This window comes from Guillardia theta, assembly GCF_000315625.1.
Source record: "Guillardia theta CCMP2712 unplaced genomic scaffold GUITHscaffold_21, whole genome shotgun sequence".
NCBI lineage: Eukaryota > Cryptophyceae > Pyrenomonadales > Geminigeraceae > Guillardia > Guillardia theta.
In genome coordinates this window covers 245,552-261,248 of record NW_005434653.1, presented here as the reverse complement: position 1 = coordinate 261,248, position 15,697 = coordinate 245,552, and the positions used below count along the sequence as shown (strand labels likewise).

At 53.4% G+C, this 15,697-nt stretch overlaps 5 protein-coding genes across 5 annotated transcripts in view; 2 read left to right on the top strand and 3 right to left on the bottom strand.

The window, feature by feature from the left end:
* Positions 1-280: 280 nt before the first annotated feature.
* GUITHDRAFT_105645 (hypothetical protein) lies at positions 281-1,423 on the bottom strand (the record flags this gene model as incomplete). Its single annotated transcript, XM_005835422.1, has 4 exons — positions 281-709; positions 924-999; positions 1,050-1,132; positions 1,181-1,423. 4 exons carry the CDS (start codon positions 1,421-1,423, stop codon positions 281-283), a joined length of 831 nt encoding a protein of 276 aa, XP_005835479.1.
* Positions 1,424-3,726: 2,303 nt separating this feature from the next.
* Positions 3,727-6,543, top strand: GUITHDRAFT_162379 (hypothetical protein; the record flags this gene model as incomplete). The annotated part of the gene is made up of 15 exons (XM_005835421.1): positions 3,727-3,751; positions 3,812-3,886; positions 3,935-4,167; positions 4,221-4,298; positions 4,347-4,457; positions 4,506-4,635; positions 4,689-4,759; positions 4,816-4,895; positions 5,022-5,061; positions 5,115-5,177; positions 5,223-5,283; positions 5,641-5,724; positions 5,821-5,879; positions 5,956-6,023; positions 6,195-6,543. 15 exons carry the CDS (start codon positions 3,727-3,729, stop codon positions 6,307-6,309), a joined length of 1,293 nt encoding a protein of 430 aa, XP_005835478.1. The 3' UTR covers positions 6,310-6,543.
* Positions 6,544-6,706: 163 nt separating this feature from the next.
* Positions 6,707-8,150, bottom strand: GUITHDRAFT_105643 (hypothetical protein; the record flags this gene model as incomplete). The annotated part of the gene is made up of 5 exons (XM_005835420.1): positions 6,707-7,283; positions 7,333-7,398; positions 7,472-7,541; positions 7,755-7,964; positions 8,006-8,150. 5 exons carry the CDS (start codon positions 8,148-8,150, stop codon positions 6,707-6,709), a joined length of 1,068 nt encoding a protein of 355 aa, XP_005835477.1.
* Positions 8,151-9,198: 1,048 nt separating this feature from the next.
* Positions 9,199-13,815, top strand: GUITHDRAFT_136622 (hypothetical protein; the record flags this gene model as incomplete). The annotated part of the gene is made up of 14 exons (XM_005835419.1): positions 9,199-9,266; positions 9,451-9,599; positions 9,829-9,901; positions 10,097-10,208; positions 10,498-10,580; positions 10,630-10,675; positions 11,106-11,139; positions 11,185-11,261; positions 11,410-11,544; positions 11,604-11,675; positions 11,925-12,002; positions 12,268-12,522; positions 13,097-13,320; positions 13,566-13,815. 14 exons carry the CDS (start codon positions 9,199-9,201, stop codon positions 13,813-13,815), a joined length of 1,656 nt encoding a protein of 551 aa, XP_005835476.1.
* A 449-nt stretch (positions 13,816-14,264) lies between these two features.
* GUITHDRAFT_105641 (hypothetical protein) overlaps positions 14,265-15,697 on the bottom strand; it is a gene marked incomplete at both ends in the record, with an annotated part of 3,183 nt that continues 1,750 nt past the window's right edge. Inside the window, 5 exons of the mRNA XM_005835418.1 lie at positions 14,265-14,332; positions 14,606-14,673; positions 14,723-14,793; positions 15,151-15,191; positions 15,351-15,418. Of these exons, the coding sequence (XP_005835475.1) occupies positions 14,265-14,332; positions 14,606-14,673; positions 14,723-14,793; positions 15,151-15,191; positions 15,351-15,418 (316 nt within the window). The remainder of the gene's footprint in view (positions 14,333-14,605; positions 14,674-14,722; positions 14,794-15,150; positions 15,192-15,350; positions 15,419-15,697) is intronic.

Genomic DNA, 15,697 nt, shown 5'->3' with positions numbered 1-15,697 from the left:
ATAAGTGAGAGGTGATAGGGAAGGAGGAGGAGGAGGAGGAGGAGGAGGAGGAGGAGGAAGAAGAGTGACGTTGATAATGAACGAGGAGATGATAGTAAGGAGGGAGGAGGGAGGAGGGAGGAGGGAGGAGGGAGGAGCTGGTTGACCGTCTTAGTGCACTCACAAACTTCTTTGTCGAACATCCCAGGAAAGTCGATGACGAGCTGCGTCAGGTTGGTTGCGCGCTCGAGGGAGGGGCGAGCTGCCTTTTGCCTCGCAAGAAACTTCGATCTCTTGTTCCTCACAGCAGAGACCGAACGAGATGGCGAGCTGAAGCGAGCACATGAGTCTTGCGGAATGGGGAAAGTGCAGGAGGAGGCGGGGGCAGAGAGTGAGATGGTAATGGAGGAGAAGTAAGCAAAGAGAAATTCAGGAGCATTGAGGATGGTGGTTGGGGAGACCACGGAACAGCAGGCGAGGAACGAACTGCTGCAGAAAAGACGGAGGACAGTGCGGGAGCAGCGAGAGGAGAGTGAGGAGAAAAGGAGAGAGCGCAGGTGCTCAGACAGAACCTGAACTTGGGTCCTGATGGGATCGGATACAAGCGCTCGTAGAAAGGGGTGTGCTTGGAGGAGGAGGCGGCGGTTGAAGGCAGCTGGGAGCTGTTCAAGGTGTCTCGAGAGGAGGAGATGAAGGGCATCTCGAAGATGAGCTGCTTCTTTGCCTCGTCCTAAGGACGATGAGTGAGCACGAAGTGGTCCAGCAGGTGATCAGTGCAACGGGGTGCGGCAGTGAGGGGGCGGGCGGAGGGGCGAAAGCAGCAGGAGAGACGGAGCACGAGCGGGAAAGGATGTAGGTGTAACCGACAGGCGACCCTGCACCAGAGCAAGCAGAGGAAAGCGAGCGAGGGGGAGGAAAGGGCAGGGCAGAGGTAGCGGGCGTACCAGGTCGGATCGAGGGAGGGGCTGGAAGGCAAGGTCAGAATCGCGACTGGACGGGGTGAAGTTGTTGATAGACCACCTGTAGCGAGTCAGCGAAGGAAGGAAGAGGTAAGTTGTGCTCGCACTCACCATTTCTTCCGCTGCTGACTCCTGACCTTTTGGTTCGAGTGCCTATACACATCCCATCCTTGAATGGCATCGTCCAAGGTGTTCTGAGCAACTCTCAGCTTTCGGCCCTCACCCCAACAAGTTCATCTCACGTTCTTGTTGAGCATTGAAGCCAGGACTTGAGGGTCAATCATCGGCTCAAACTGAGACTGAGCTGACCTGGCAGACGCTGGCCTTGTCCTTCCTTTCCTCGGCGTCTGGTAGTTGACCCTGCTCGTGGCAGCACCATTCACCCTCGCGCTGGCAGGTCGCGATCTTGTCAGGAAGGGGACGTTCAAGTCCAAGATTAGCCGCTCATCTTCTTCATCCATGCTGTCGTGCACAACATGGGGCATGTTCTTGTCACCTTTGTTGTTGTTCATCTATCAACTGTCATCGCACCATGGCGCACTGTCTGGCAAGGACAGGGGGTCATTCAAATGTCAATATACACAAGGGAAGCTATTCGGATTGGCAGGATATTTTTTTTGAGCCTGTAAGGATCTCTTTCTACCCAATCCCTTAATTCATTCATTCTTCAACCATTCCCCTCGCACTCATCACCTGGGCCTAACGATCTCAACCTTGCAACAACAGCCTATCCTGCGATCTTTCTCATCATGACAGAGTCTTCATCCATGATCATAATGCCTTCACACTGCCACTCATCAACATATGTCATTCCGGCGGAGAGTCACTGTTCAGTGACTAGCTATCATAGCAGGTTGCCGCTCGGCCGTAGCACAACTCATTCTGAGGAGTCTCTATATACCATCTGGTTCCCGCCATGGCAGTCACAGTCAGCCCTACGTTCAATGTCAGTTGTACGCCTGCCTGTCAACCCGGGTGACCTGTCGGCAGTATCCGTTTACTCAAAGTTAAGTTAAAAATCAGTACGACTCTTGAAGCATACAGTGCCGGCGGGCCCGGCGCCGGGCCATCGGAGGCTCGGACCCGGCCGGGCCCGGGGTCCGATTCTCTTAGGGTCCTTATAACCACCCTCCACCCCCCAGCACAAGGACCGTCACGGTTTCGGACCCGGGGTACTAGCCGGGAAGGTTTTTCTGTTCCTGTACCAACATCTGAGGCGAGCTCATGTCCGTGGTCAGCAACGTGAACGGGGCGACCTAGTTACTCCTGAGGTCCTAGGAAGTATCGTAGGAAGAGGGTTTAAGAAGGGGGCCGTGAGGGGTGCTCTCTCTTTTGGGTGGGTAATGACAATGATACCGAACAAAATTACCTGTATGGTAGGGGTACTTACTATATAATTGAGGGGTTCAAAACAATAATAGGGGGTAACACTAACTTTGTTGATTCTTGGGGAGGGTGGGTACCAACCATATCTTGGTGGGTCAAGAGACCCGTATTGGGCCTGTCTCCCTAGCCGAATATTCAAAATTATTTGAAATATGTTGATTATTTTTCAAAATTACACAAACATCAATTTCCTGAAATCTGGGAGCACTTGAGTCAAATCTCACTAGCTGTGTGGCACCTCAGGCATGTCACCAATTATTTCAGCATTAGGAAAAATGTTTCACATATCCCTAATTTTGAAGTTATATTAAGATCAATTGCACAGGTAGGGTGGTCCAATTTTAGATGATTGTTTGAAAATCTCAATGTCAGTAAGAGGGGGGCACTCGACAAAGGGTGGAGGGTGCGAAAATGGGGTAGTCTCGGACTTTACCAGGGGTAGCTGTATTGGATTTTTCAATTGCAGGGGGTGATACATAAACCACCGGTTCTTTAGAGTGTTTATAAAGGGGTTTGAGGGGTAGACATTAAAGTGTTTTTTTGGTTGAACCCTGGAATGATAAGAGGCGGAATGATTTGGGGGGTGGGTGGTAGACTAAGGAGTCAGGGGTGGGTTCCCGAGCACAAAAGGTAGTAGTAGTTGAACACGATGTCGGTGTAGTGGGAACGGGGTAGGGTATATGATCAGTTTGGTAGGGTGGTCAATCTCCTTCATTTCATCAGGGTACTTTGCTAGTATATCAGGGGGTAGATCATAGCTAATTTGTGATACGGTGTCTCAGATTGCCTGTTAGGGTAGGGTCCAAAAATCCGGGGGTGGGTGGTTTGGAGTTGGAGGCTACTACCGGAGGGCGGGAGCGGGATGCACGCGCAAGCGTGGAAAAGATGGCGAGTAGAGGACGAAAATGAAGGATAAGATGAAGACGAAGAAGATGAAATGTCGCAGAGTCTTGTTTGATCATCATACGAACATCTAGCTCATGACACTCATTCTTCTTGTCTATTGCTACTGCGTCTTGGTGGACTACCAATGTCGAAAGGATTGGGGGCTGTCTTTCACTCGTACGCCTTCGGGCTGCATGGTTGACCTTGCTCATGTTCTCCGATTAGAGAATCAGTTACAAATGCCTCTGAGTTGAAACCTAACCTTCTCTTCTCCTAGGTTCATGCGCTTGGCTCCTGCAAAGTGACTGTCGGCCAGCTCTTCAGGTATTGATCGAAACGAGGAGATCGATGCAGTACTTTGACACATGGTGGATCAAAAGGAAAGCTATTTGTACCGGAACATGTGCTGAGCGTTCTTCCACCTGCTGCTTCTAGCGTGCTGCAAGTTTATTTGCGGTTCCGGCACCTTGTCTCCTTGCGGGCAGAAACAAGCTCTTATTGAGAAGCAGCAAGGAGGATGAGCCGGAAACTTTCTCTGGCTGGTGAGTTGCCATCCTTCTGAAGGATTCAATCTGCATGGTTGTGATGATGATCTTGCGAAGGTTCAGCCAGCGTGTTTCTCGTCCTGATGATCCCTTTGGTCTGCGGAGATGCTGTCTCGACTTCGATCCATGCAGGTACGTCAGCGCTGAAGGTACCCAGCATGTCTTGACACTGTTCGTCAGCCACTCCTCCTACTCATTCGAAGAGGATGCCTGCAAGGGAAGTCTCGCACGTTGACGTGACTCAAGCTCCCCCTGTCGCCCCTGTCTCCTCCAGGAGGACCAGGGCTGGCGTGCCGATTTCCCGTGAAGTCTCCACCGTGGATGTCACACAACAGAACGCGGAGGATTTGAAGTTGCGAACGGGTCATGAGGCAAATCCACAGCAGTCGAAGTCTGATGATTGGCTCTCTGAGGTTAAGCTTTCTGCTCAACACCTTCCTGGTTCCCTCACTGTGGTTGGGTACAGCTTGGCGAGCTTGGCGATGTACTTGGGGTTGGATCGTTCAGTGTCGTGCATGCGGCAAAGAATTTGACGTCAGGACAGGTCGGGGATGTTCATTGTGAGAGGTTTCAGGTCTGAAGATCCTGGCAGATTCTAGCAGTGAAGATTGTGAGGATCCCGCACGACAATCCGATCTTTGTCAAGCGATTGAAGAGGGAGGTTTCAATCTTGCAAGAGATCGATCATCCGAACATTGTGAAGGTGTGCTAGTCTGCACTTCTTCTCCAGGATGTCTAATGTCCCTCATAGCTTGTTCGGGTTCACGAAACCCCCGACTGCTGTCGGATGGTAACAGAGAGATGCTTTGGAGGAGAATTGTTCAGCCTCCTGGAGGGTATTGAGTTTGAAGCTGATGGAGTGAGAAATTGGGTCTCACCAGGTATCTTTTGCATACCGTCGCTCGCCTTTCTGCGTACCTGACAACTTGAGCAGAAGGGAAAGTTATTCAGTTCACTGAAAGCTGCATTGTCGATATCGTGTATCAGGTGCTTTCTGCAGTAAAGGTACGGCCCTTTAGATCATGCACAGCCTAGCATACGCTGATGTCATTTACCTGCAGTACCTCCATGATAGAAAGATTGTTCATAGAGATCTCAAGTTGGAGAACGTTCTCCTTGTTGACGATTACAAAGAGGGAAGGTTGGACCGCTATTCATTCATTCTTCACACAGCCCTGTTATGTCACCCTTCTGCTTTTTTTTGTTGGACCCCATACCTATCTTTCCGATCTTGCGTGGTTTTTCTTGCATTTTTACTTTAATGCAGCTTTCCACTTGTCAAGGTCGTGGACTTCGGCTTTGCCAAGGTACCTGACCGATGATGTCGCTGGTGACTGTACGCGTGACACTGGCTCTCTAGGTCTTGAAAGAGGGTGAGACGCTCGTGTCTGCCTGTGGCTCCCCGCATTACGCGTCTCCTGAGGTATCCTTTGCAAAGACATACCGCACAGTCTGACGGTTGGCCCAGGTGGTCGGGGCAAAGAACACTGGGGTTGGGTATCGCTTTGAGTGCGACATGTGGGCAATGGGTAAGAGCGGAGGAGATGAGGGAGGAGGATGAGGAGAGTAGGGGTGATTTCGTGAACGAGCGCATGCTGTATCGAGGAAGCAGGGAGTAACGGAGAGTTTTGAAGAGAACATCATGAGCCGGAGAAGAGTGAGGAGGTTGACAAGGACTTGTGTATGAGACCTGAGGGAGAGGTCTGAGACAAATCGACTGTGATCGGAGGGCATGAGGCTATGTGGTAGAGACAAGGATTTGGGGAAGGTGCCATGCATGGAATAGTTAGACAGTGGGGAATTGTAGATAGTGCTGAGCAAATTTGAATGGATCAGTTTCGTGGCCGAAGGAGAGGAGTTGGGAAAAGGAGCTGAATGGAGTACAGGGGTCATCTGCTACACGCTTCTATGCTGTCAGTATCCTTTCGATGGCGACAGCGATGTGGACGTGATCAACCGCGTGCAGAAAGGTGAGGAAGCAAAAGATGGAAGGGCGGAGTTGGGAGGACGAAGTGTTGTGATGGGGAATGAGGCGTAGGGCCATGTTTGATCAAGCATGTTTGCAGGAGATTTTGAATTTCCTGATCACGTCAAGATCTCTCCTGAAGCAGAAGACTTTGTGCGGGTGAGATAGGAGAATTAGCTAGGGGGGATGAGGAGGGAGAGGAGGAAGAGGCTGATGGGCTCTGACTTCTTGAAAGGGGTTGGTTTGCGTCGACATCACGAAGAGAACCACAGCGAAGGAGGCTCTGAAGCATCCTTGGATTGTGTGAGTGTATAAGAAACGAGGAGAGAGAGGAGCGAGCACTGAAAAGAGGAAGAGGGTCGGGGGGAGGATGTGAGCGAGGATGATGGAAAGAGAGGGGTGAAGGGGACAAGAGGCAAAGGAGTTGATGTGACAGCTGCTCTCTGTCTCTTCTTGACTTGTGTTGCATGGCAGCAAGAACATCGAGAAGACTAAGATGGCTCTGTCGGGCATGACGGGGAACCCCAGCAGCTTCGGAAACCTCATAGGGCTGAGGAGCGGCGATGCCTGCGATGCCTCTAACGACTGACGGGCGTGAAAGTTTCTCGTTGCCTCGACTGACCGTCCTCGCCATGTCCTCACGTGTGAGAGTGTACGCCTCGCGCTTGAGGTCCAACAAACGTCCCAACCTGTGAGATAGGCTCATCTCCTTTGTGCTATACACACTTGTCAAGGCAGACATGTCAAATTGTGAATTCAGTTTGCTGTGAAGCATCGTGGGGTGGAAGATGCGCACGCTTGTTACATTTATCTCTATTCTGTTGTCTCATCGATTGTAAACAGGCAAAACTCATGTAATCCTTTACCCATCTCCTCATCCCCCTACAGGCTCGTATGTTTGTACCACATACCTCCTTCGAGCCATGTTCCTCCACCTCCTCCTCCCCTTCCTCCCCCTGCTCTTGCTCCTCCACAACTGACACCTCTCATCTTTCCTCTCGCAGCATTGAGGTGCTGCGGTACAGGATCTCTCGAGAAGCTTGGAAGTTCCCTTCCTTGAGCAGCTTCTGACCAAACCTCCTCAGCGCAATGGAAGCAGCTCTTGTATCCTTCATCCTTTCCTGCTCCTCCTCCTCCTCCTCCTCCTCCTGCTCATCCACCCCCTGCTCCTCCTCCTGCTCCTCCTTCCTCTCTTCCTCCTGCTCATCCAATCCCCACGCAATACGCAGGTCGCTTTTCATCCTATGGCTGTTCTTGAGCTCCTTGTCATCGCTCTTGCTGATGACGGAGGGGACCAGGACCTGTATTTCACTCGATCGGACCTCCTCCTCCTCCTCCTGCTCCTCCTGCTCCTCCTTCCCCTCCTCCGTCCCCTCCTCCGTCCCCTCCTCTCTTGGGCTCCTCAACATGAGCGTCTCTTCGCTGGTCTTCAACGCCCCCCTCGCAATCAATGCATTGCCTTCTCTTAAAGACGGCCTGGTCCTCAAGATCGAGGGATACGATGTAGCGGGAGAGTAAAGAGAGTTAGGAGAGGAGGGAGAAGAAGCTTCTTCACGGTGTGCCCTGCGAGATCATCTCAACTCTCCAAGGAGCATCTCGCAGCAGGCTCAACCTGGGATGCCACTCGTCCACAAGGGCCTCGTGTTTCCTCAACGTCTCACTGCTCCTCAACAGGTTCCTGCAGCGTGTCAGTTATGGGCTGCTGGCTCCAGCAGAGACTGGAGCTGACGGTGCTGTACTGGATATCTTACCTCATGTTCCCTGCCGTGGGGAGTTTGCGGAGGTGGAGCCTTGTCGTTGGGTCGACATGCTTGCCGCTGTCTGCGAGATCTATGAAGGGGATGAAGATGGCTGAAGGTACTGACGGGCTGAGACTTGATCACTTGCATGCAAGGGAGAGAGGGAAGGGGGGAAGAGAGGGAGAGGAGGAGGCAGAGAGGGAGTGGATGGAGTGTAGGGGATACCGCAGAGGGGATGGTTGACTGGCTCGTACTCCACTTGCTACCCTCCTCGTCCTCGATGCCAACACCCTACCGGCTTCTCGCTCTTCTCCTCTCCGACTGCTGGTGCTGGTGCTGGGCTTGTGCGTTGTTTTCGTCTCCTTTGACCTCCATGCTGAGGGCCTTCCTGCCTGGTCGCCTCCCCCCTCATACCCAGGAGGCCTGTCGTCTTGGAGGACAGCATGCTGCATGTTCCATGAGCGAGAGATGCTTCGCAGCGCAGAGCTCGGCTTCGTCTCCCTCCCTGCATGCAGGTCAGCGAGGACCCAACGGAACCTCCCTGACCTCGCACGGCGATGCTGTCTCGAACCGTGATCCATGCTGCTCCTCGATCGTACAGCTTGGAGACGACGAAAGTGTTCCCGTACAGCGACTTCTCAACGTGCTCCTTGTCGTATGCTCGTTCTATCATTCTGTTTGCTGACTTCATGGTCGAGGAAAGCTGAGCCAGTGAGGGTGACTGATTACTGTTATGAAACTCTTACGTTCGGAGAGTTCACTTGCCAGCCTGACCTCTTCGTTTCCTTTGACTCGACTTCATTCCATCTCATTCAGTCTCTGCTTCCTGCTTCCTGCTTCCTGCTTCCTACCTTACCTCTTTCGTATTCGCCTCTTCCTCCTTTCTCCGCACCATGACAATTAACGGACTGCAGCTAAATGACTTTTATATTTCCCAATTTTTTCATATACTATCTTTATTTTTGAAATATAATCAACAAAATTGAAGAAATTGTGAAATTGTAACTAAGAATACTAGTGGGGCTAGCTGGAAGGTTCTGCCCCACGAGAGTCGCTGTAGGTTCCACCACCCCCATTCTAACACGTATGAGAGGGGGTAGAGGGGTGATGGGGTAGGGGTGGTGGGGCTGGCGGTCAAGATGGCGGGAAATGGACCAGAGTAGGAAGATGGGGAGGGGAGGAGAAGGAGGAGGAGGAGGAGGAGGAGGAAGAGATGACAACGATGAGACAGAGGACGAGATGAGAAGAGGGAAACAGCGGGAGAGAAGTGGCTCTTGTTAGCAAGCGCCTTCCTTTATCAATTGGAAGGAGGGGGCAGAGGAAATTCGCCAAATCAGACAGGCACCCATCATCACTTTCCTTTGCCTTGTTGTTGTATCTGCTCGGTGCTCAACAAAGCTTGCATTCTTAGTTATGTGATTCATGATGCTTCAACATGCTCAAATTAATCGGCAGACACTTTGGATGTAAAATCCGCCATGTGATGGAAAATGCGAATCGTTGGTTACTGATTAGATTGCTCTGCAACAACTGAGACCATGACTTAGCTCGCGCAGTTTCAAATCTGTGTGCTTTACCTTATCTCATGTGTTTGGTCTGAATCTCACTTCTCATTGCTTCTGCCCTGCTGTGTTACATCTTCCGCCCAAAATGTTGTTTCTTGTTTTCATGCATGCGCTAGGTCAACCTAGTCGGGCCCTGGGTTGCGTCAAAGGACTGCACAATATGTGCAGATCTAAATGACCAAGTTCGCTGTACGCCAAACCGAACTGCACATGCAGGGCATCAAAGACGAAACGAATGAAACGTAAATGTTTCTCTCGCTTGTTTTCTCTTCAATCTCATGATGTCTCGACTCTTCTTACCCATGTGCTCAGGGTGTTTCAAACATCTCAAGATGTCCTGGATGTGGCTCGACAGAGATGGTCTCTGTCCCATCTCCTCCTCTTGCGTTGTTGGTGAAGCTTCGCACTCATGCTCGTCGCATGCAGGCTGAAGAACCGCGAAGTCCTCTATGTGTTGATGAACCATCAGTCGTTGGAGCTGGAGTTTGCGAAAGAAGTTGTTTGTCCTCCTAGCAGTGGACTGTTGGTGCTCTACGACAAGAACATTGTAAAGCGATTCCGTCGAGATGAGCATGGTGAGTGAAGGAGGAGCGGTACAGGAATCTCTCCATCCAAGGCGATGGAGGAGGAAGATGGGACGAGGTTGTGGGTATGTGATGGGGGCAGAGAGACGAGGAGGGAAGGAGGGCGGAGGGTGGACCTGTCGATCATTGATGTAAACGAGATCGATCACGATGGCCTGGGAAAGGGTGTTTCTCGAGCTCATGTAGGAAGTACGAGGATAAACTAATGAAGTTTTGACAGATTGGAAGAAGAAGAAGGACGGTAAAGCTGTTCGGGAGGATCATGAAAAGTTAAAGATCGATGGAGTGGAGAGGTGTGGCATAAACTGAGACGTCGCTTGTCTTATGTGTTGTTGTTTTTGGTGTTGGTATTAGTGTCGGTGTTTGGTGTTGGTGTTTGGTGACATTGATGACAATGTTTCCCCCCTTGGCTGCGACTTTTCTTCATGTCTATGTGGGGACAGGCAGTTTTATTGGTGCGATATGACGATGTGATGCTGATGGTGCAGGTTGACATGCTGCTATGCTCACTCAAAAGAAATCCCAACCTTCCATCGTCGGATCTATTGGCTCCTCCCTCAGCAGGATGCGAAGGCTGCGGGTTCCTCGCCTTTTGAGGAGGTTTTCTTTCTTCCTCCTCATCTGCATGCCTGCTCGCGCTCATTGACTGCTCTCCTCCCCCCCCCCCCCCCCTCGCCTCCCCCCCCCATCCTCTTTTCTTCTTTGTTTCACCCCTCCATTCACCCCTGCCCCCTCCCTTCCTCTCCAGCTTTCCTCTCCGTTGGACACTCTTGTCTTTGTGTCTTCTTGGCACTTCAACTCTCTGTCCCAACTTGCCTCCTCCCACTATCTTGCTCGCCATACATCCCCATCCTCCTCATCCCCCATTCTGTTCTCACTTCCCTCTCAGGGTAGGCAAGTGCTCGTGCACTACTTGGACGAGCGCTGTATCCTTGGGGATACTCCAGCTTCCATAGGCAAGAGTCAATCCATGTAAGAGGAGGAAGGAGGAGAGCGATCCAGCCGAGCTGACATCCAGCAGGAAATCGATGACGAAGAGGAGCCGAGCTGAGAAGGCCCTGGACCTGGTAACGATCATCTATCTGCCCACTTGGATCGCCTTCCATCTCCTGCTCCTCTCCTCCTCTCTCACCAACCACTGTTGCTTCCTCCCTTCCTGTCCTCCACTCTCACGCTCTCTCCTCTTGTCCCCCCCCTGCTCCCTTCCCCCTCCCTCCGTCCCCCTCTCTGTGCCCCCCTATGTGTCTCCTCTCCATTCCTGTCCTCTCTTCACCTCTCCTCTCCTCTCCTCTCCTCCTCTGCTCTGCTCTGCTCTGCTCTGCTCTGTTTTGCATTCCTCACCTCACCTCTCCTTTCCTCCTTTCCTCCTCACCTCACCTCACCTCACCTCACCTCTCCTTTTCTCCTCACCTCTCCTCACCTCTCCTCTCCTCTCCTCTCCTCTCCTCGCCTCTCTTTGTCTTGTCACCTGCTCTCTCCATGACTATCATGCATCAGAGGGGCGAGCTCTCAGCTGGTCGAGGAGCGCGAGGTGGCGTATACCTCTCCCTCCTCTCATCCTCTGACCGTCGAGCAGCTGCTGTGGGCACGAAGAAGAAAGCTTGGGCCCAGATTCTTGCCAGCTCAACTAAGCCTTGCTATAACGATCATGATGTATCTCATTTTCTTTTCTCTGCTCCTCTCTCTCCTCTCGTCTCCTTTGTCCTCCTCTCTCCTTTGCTCTACGTTTCTCTTCTCCCCCCTCTCCTTTGCGCTCTTTCTTTCTCATCTGCCTTTCTTCTCAGCTCTAAACCTAATACAGACGGATTCCAACGGGCGGGCTAGGCAGTCGAGCCTGACACGACTGCTTGAGGGGACTCCGAGGGTCAAGGAGGAGGCGGCACAAGAGCATGTGGCTGGGTCACTCCTGACCAAGGATCTGGCTCCTCATCATCCGGTGATCTCCCTATCGGTCCATGTGGGCCTTCAGACTCTCTGACTGGTCCTCTGCTGCAGCGGGAAGAGCCGTTTCCTTGCGGGCCGGAAGGGGCGAATCGGGAAGACGCTTGGAAGCATCTAGCCCAACAGGTGAAGGAGAATCGTCAGTTTGAGCTGAAGGAGCTGTTCTGTGCTTGTTTCCTTCTACCGACTCTCTTGCTCCTGTTTCCTCCTCCTCCTCCTCCTCCTTCTCCGTGTTCCTACATCCTGTTCTTCCATCCTGTTGCTCCTTCTCAGTCACCTCCACCCGGTCCTTCCTTCGTTCTTCATGCTTGTCTTGCCCAGCTGTTTGTCATGTCCTCTTGGCTCTCACGGTCTTGACCCCTTCTGGTTCTTCAGGTTGTGTCCGCAGGTGCTTCAAGTGCTGCAGAGGAGGTGTCAAACTGGCACGACCTGATCGTCAGCTCCAACTATCATGTAACTTCTCTCTTCTACTCCGCTCCCCCCGCCTTGTGTTCCTGCTCGCCCTGCTGCTGATTGCCCCCAGAGCCTCCTCCAATCCTCAAATCTCCGGCTCCATATCTTTGCATCACATTATTCCGTCTCTCTCCCGTCTTTCTCTCTTCCTCTTCGTTTCCTTCTACGTTTCCATCTCCTCCAAGTACATCCCGTCCTCAAGCTCCTTCCGTCTTCCCTCTGCTCCCTCCTCTGCATCCCCTCACCTCACGCACGTGGACTGTAGGGTGAAGCAGCTGGAGAGGGCGAGCAGCATGACGACGAGCATGCTCCGGTCTGGCACAGCCTTGTGGACAAGGCGCTGCAGCAAGAGACGTCAAACTACGTCTGCATGCAGTGGCAGCAGCTGACAGAGAAAGCTCAGTGCTCGCACTCTTCCCATCCCTCTCATCTCTCGCACTCCTCCCATACCGGGAGCCTCTATCCCTTCTGGGAATCCTTCACCGAGAGGATCTCTCAGACGGCGCAGAACCTCCATGACGTAAGTGCTGCTCTCCTCTCTCCTCTCCTCTCCTCTCCTCTCCTCTCCTCTCCTCTCCTCTCCTCTCCTCTCCTCTCCTCTCCTCCTCCTCTCCTCTCCTTTTCTCCTCTCTTCTCCTCGTCCTGCTCTCCTGCTCTCCTGCTCTCCTGTTTGCTCTCTTCTCACTTTCCTTCAGCATCTTGAGCCGGATCCTTTACTTCACCTGCATGGCGAGGCCATAGACTGTCACCGCATGCCCTGGACGACGACTACATGATTCAGGCATCCCCTTCCTCCTTCCTCTCTCCCCTTCCCTCTCTCCTCTCGCAGCATATTGTCTTCTCCCATGTGTCCCTCTCCCGTCTCCACCTCCCTTCCCCTGTCTCCTCTTTCTCCTTCTTGACCACCTTCGCTCCATCGTCACTAATCTCAGCACAACCCCTTCTCTCTTCTCTCCTTCCAAGCACGTCTTTATTCACTCCTATCATACTTCCGCTTTTCTTCCCACAATCCCCTCCCTCAACCACCCTTCTCCCCTATGACCTTCCTTCCACCTTTCCCTTCTTCTTCACCTGCTGCTTCTGACACATAGCAGGAGGACGCGGACATCTCTGCTCTGCTCGCTCCTTCCGATCACCAGGACATCCTCGGTCCGCAGCCCTTCCACTGCTGTGAGACGAACCAGGGAGAGGAGGAGCCCCTTTCCTCCCTCCCCGACCTCCCCGACGCTCTCGCGGGGCAGCAGAGGGTCGGCAAACATCCTCCTGGTCCTATTGAAGCTGCTTCCAACCATCATGACCTCGAGTCCAACCAGCTCCGGTTCCTGCCCTTGCTCCTGCTTCCTGCCCCTGCTTCCTGCCCCTGCCCCTGCCCCTGCCCCTGCCCCTGCCCCTGCCCCTGCCCCTGCCCCTGCTTCTTCTCCTGCTCTTGCCGAAGTCTCTTCCCCTGCTCTTGCTCTTGCTCCCTTTCTCCGACTGTCTACCTTCTCGCCTTCCCTCTTCTTTCCTCCTCCCCTCCTTGCTGCCTTCCCTCACTGTCTTGATGGCGAGCTGAAATCCTCGCAGGCATCTGCGGGACTGGGAGAGGATGCTTGCGTGTCATGAGATCCAGCAGCAGCAGACCAGCATGGACATCGGCAGGGCGTTCGATGCGCTGCAGGAGAGCGCAGCAGCTTCCTGCCAGGTTTACGAGCAGTGGCACAGCATGGTGACGCAGGTAGGATGTCTGGAGCGGGAAGGAGGAGGACGGGAGCAGTGTGAGAAGGGATGGAGGAAGTTGAGGGGGATGAAGATGAAGATGATGGAAGGAGTATGAACGTGTAAGATGAAGAAAGAGCAGGATTGGGAGGGGAAAGACAGAGGAGGGAGGAGGGTAGAGGAAAGACGGAGGGAGGAAGAGGATGAGGAGTGGGAAGAAAGAGGAGAGGAAGTGAAGCGGAAAAACGAGGAAGGAGAAGAAGGGGCAAGGAGAAGAAGGGGAGAGGAGAAGAAGGGGAGAGGAGAAGTGGGTCAGAGTGAGGAGAAGAAGGAGGAGTAAGCGTGCAAGCAGGTGAAGAACAAGAGACACGAGGACGAAGTGCACATGCAGGACGGCAGCGACGGGGAGATGGTGGTGCCCACGTTGGGGAAGGTGACGGACGAGCTGGGATACGTGCTTGACGAAGACATGATGCTGAATTGAATGAATACGAACAAGATAGATTTAGCTGGAGCCCTGCTGGAGGCTGTTGATGTGCTTGTCAAACTTGGCAGTTGACGTGCTTGTTAGACTTGACGGATGCTGGCATGCATCATCGCCTTCACCCACTTCTTGTCAAAAGCCAAGTCGTCGCCTGTTGTCACCATAAGGCTGCGCGTCCTTGAAAGTGGTAGAGGAGGCTTGCGGAGGGGCAGCAAGAATGAGGGAGGAGGAGGAAGAGAGGGAAGCAGGAGGGTTGCGGAGGAAAGAGGACGGGGTTGGGGAAAGCAAGAAGGAGGAAGGGTGAGCAAGGGATAGGGGGAGGAAGGGATAAGAAAGGGGAGGAGGGAAGGGATTTCGGGTTTGGAAAGCTGGGGGAAGGGAGGGGGCGATGGAAGCGGAGGAGGAACAGGAGGAGGAGGAGGACCATCTAGGACGGTGACGTGATAGAGCGAGTGGAAGCGAAGGATCTTGTCCGGATAGCTCCCCCAATTCCTGCTGGAAACTCACACCCGAGCTGGGATCGTGCTGGGAAGTTGCTGACCTCTGGATCTCTTCTTTGGTGATGATTCCCTGCATCGAAGTTCGCACGACTGTGGTGTTCTGAGCGGGAACCTGCAGGAGGTCAGGAGGAGAGGCGGCAAAAGAGGAAGGAGGGGAGGAGACGAGACCGCGGGACGAGTAAAGCAGGGGAGGGGAGGGGAGGGGAGGGGAGGGGAGGAGAGAAGAGGAGAGGGAGGGGAGGGGAGGAGACGAGGGAGGGAGACGAGGGGAGGAGACGAGGGGAGGAGGACGGAGGGAGGGAGGAGGGAGGAGAGGTGAAGAGGGCACGCAGGTAGACACCAGGGGAGACTGAGAAGCGGAGGGAGCAGGGAGCGGGTCCTAGCCAAGGGGAGCCCGGAGAGGTGTGAGCAGAGGAAGAGGAGAGAGGAAGGGGAATGAACAGCTGGCGAGGAATCTGGATGGGTTTACCTCGTCTTGGAACTTATTTCCCCAGGTGGGAACTTGTTGGACTATAGAACCAAGTCAAAGACCCTTTCTTCCCCCCTCCTCCTGCTCCTGCTCCTGCTCCTGCTCCTGCTCCTGCTCCTGCTCCTGCTCCTGCTCCTGCTCCTGCTCCTGCTCCTGCTCCTGCTGCTCCTGCTCCTGCTCTCCTCCTTCCTCCCCCTCACATCTTGCTGCGATGTAGAAGGCTCTCTCAGGGCTGGGCTGTATGGAGTTCAGACCTGACACCGAAAGCCTGCATGGCAGTCAACCAGTTGAACATTCCTCCCGCCCTAGCTCCCTCCTCCTGCCCTCCACACGACTCCTGTCTCCTCTCTGTTACTTCCCTTCCTTGCACCCTCGCTCCCTTCCTCTTCCCCCTTACAGCCTTTGTCCCGATCCCCAAAACCCGTCCCATGGACCCTCCCTCCTCTTTCCACTTCCTTTCACTTCTCACCATCCCTACCAAAATTCATTCCTCTGCTGCTGCTGTTCCTCCTCCTCCTCTCCCTTGCCTCCTCCTCCTCCTCCTCCT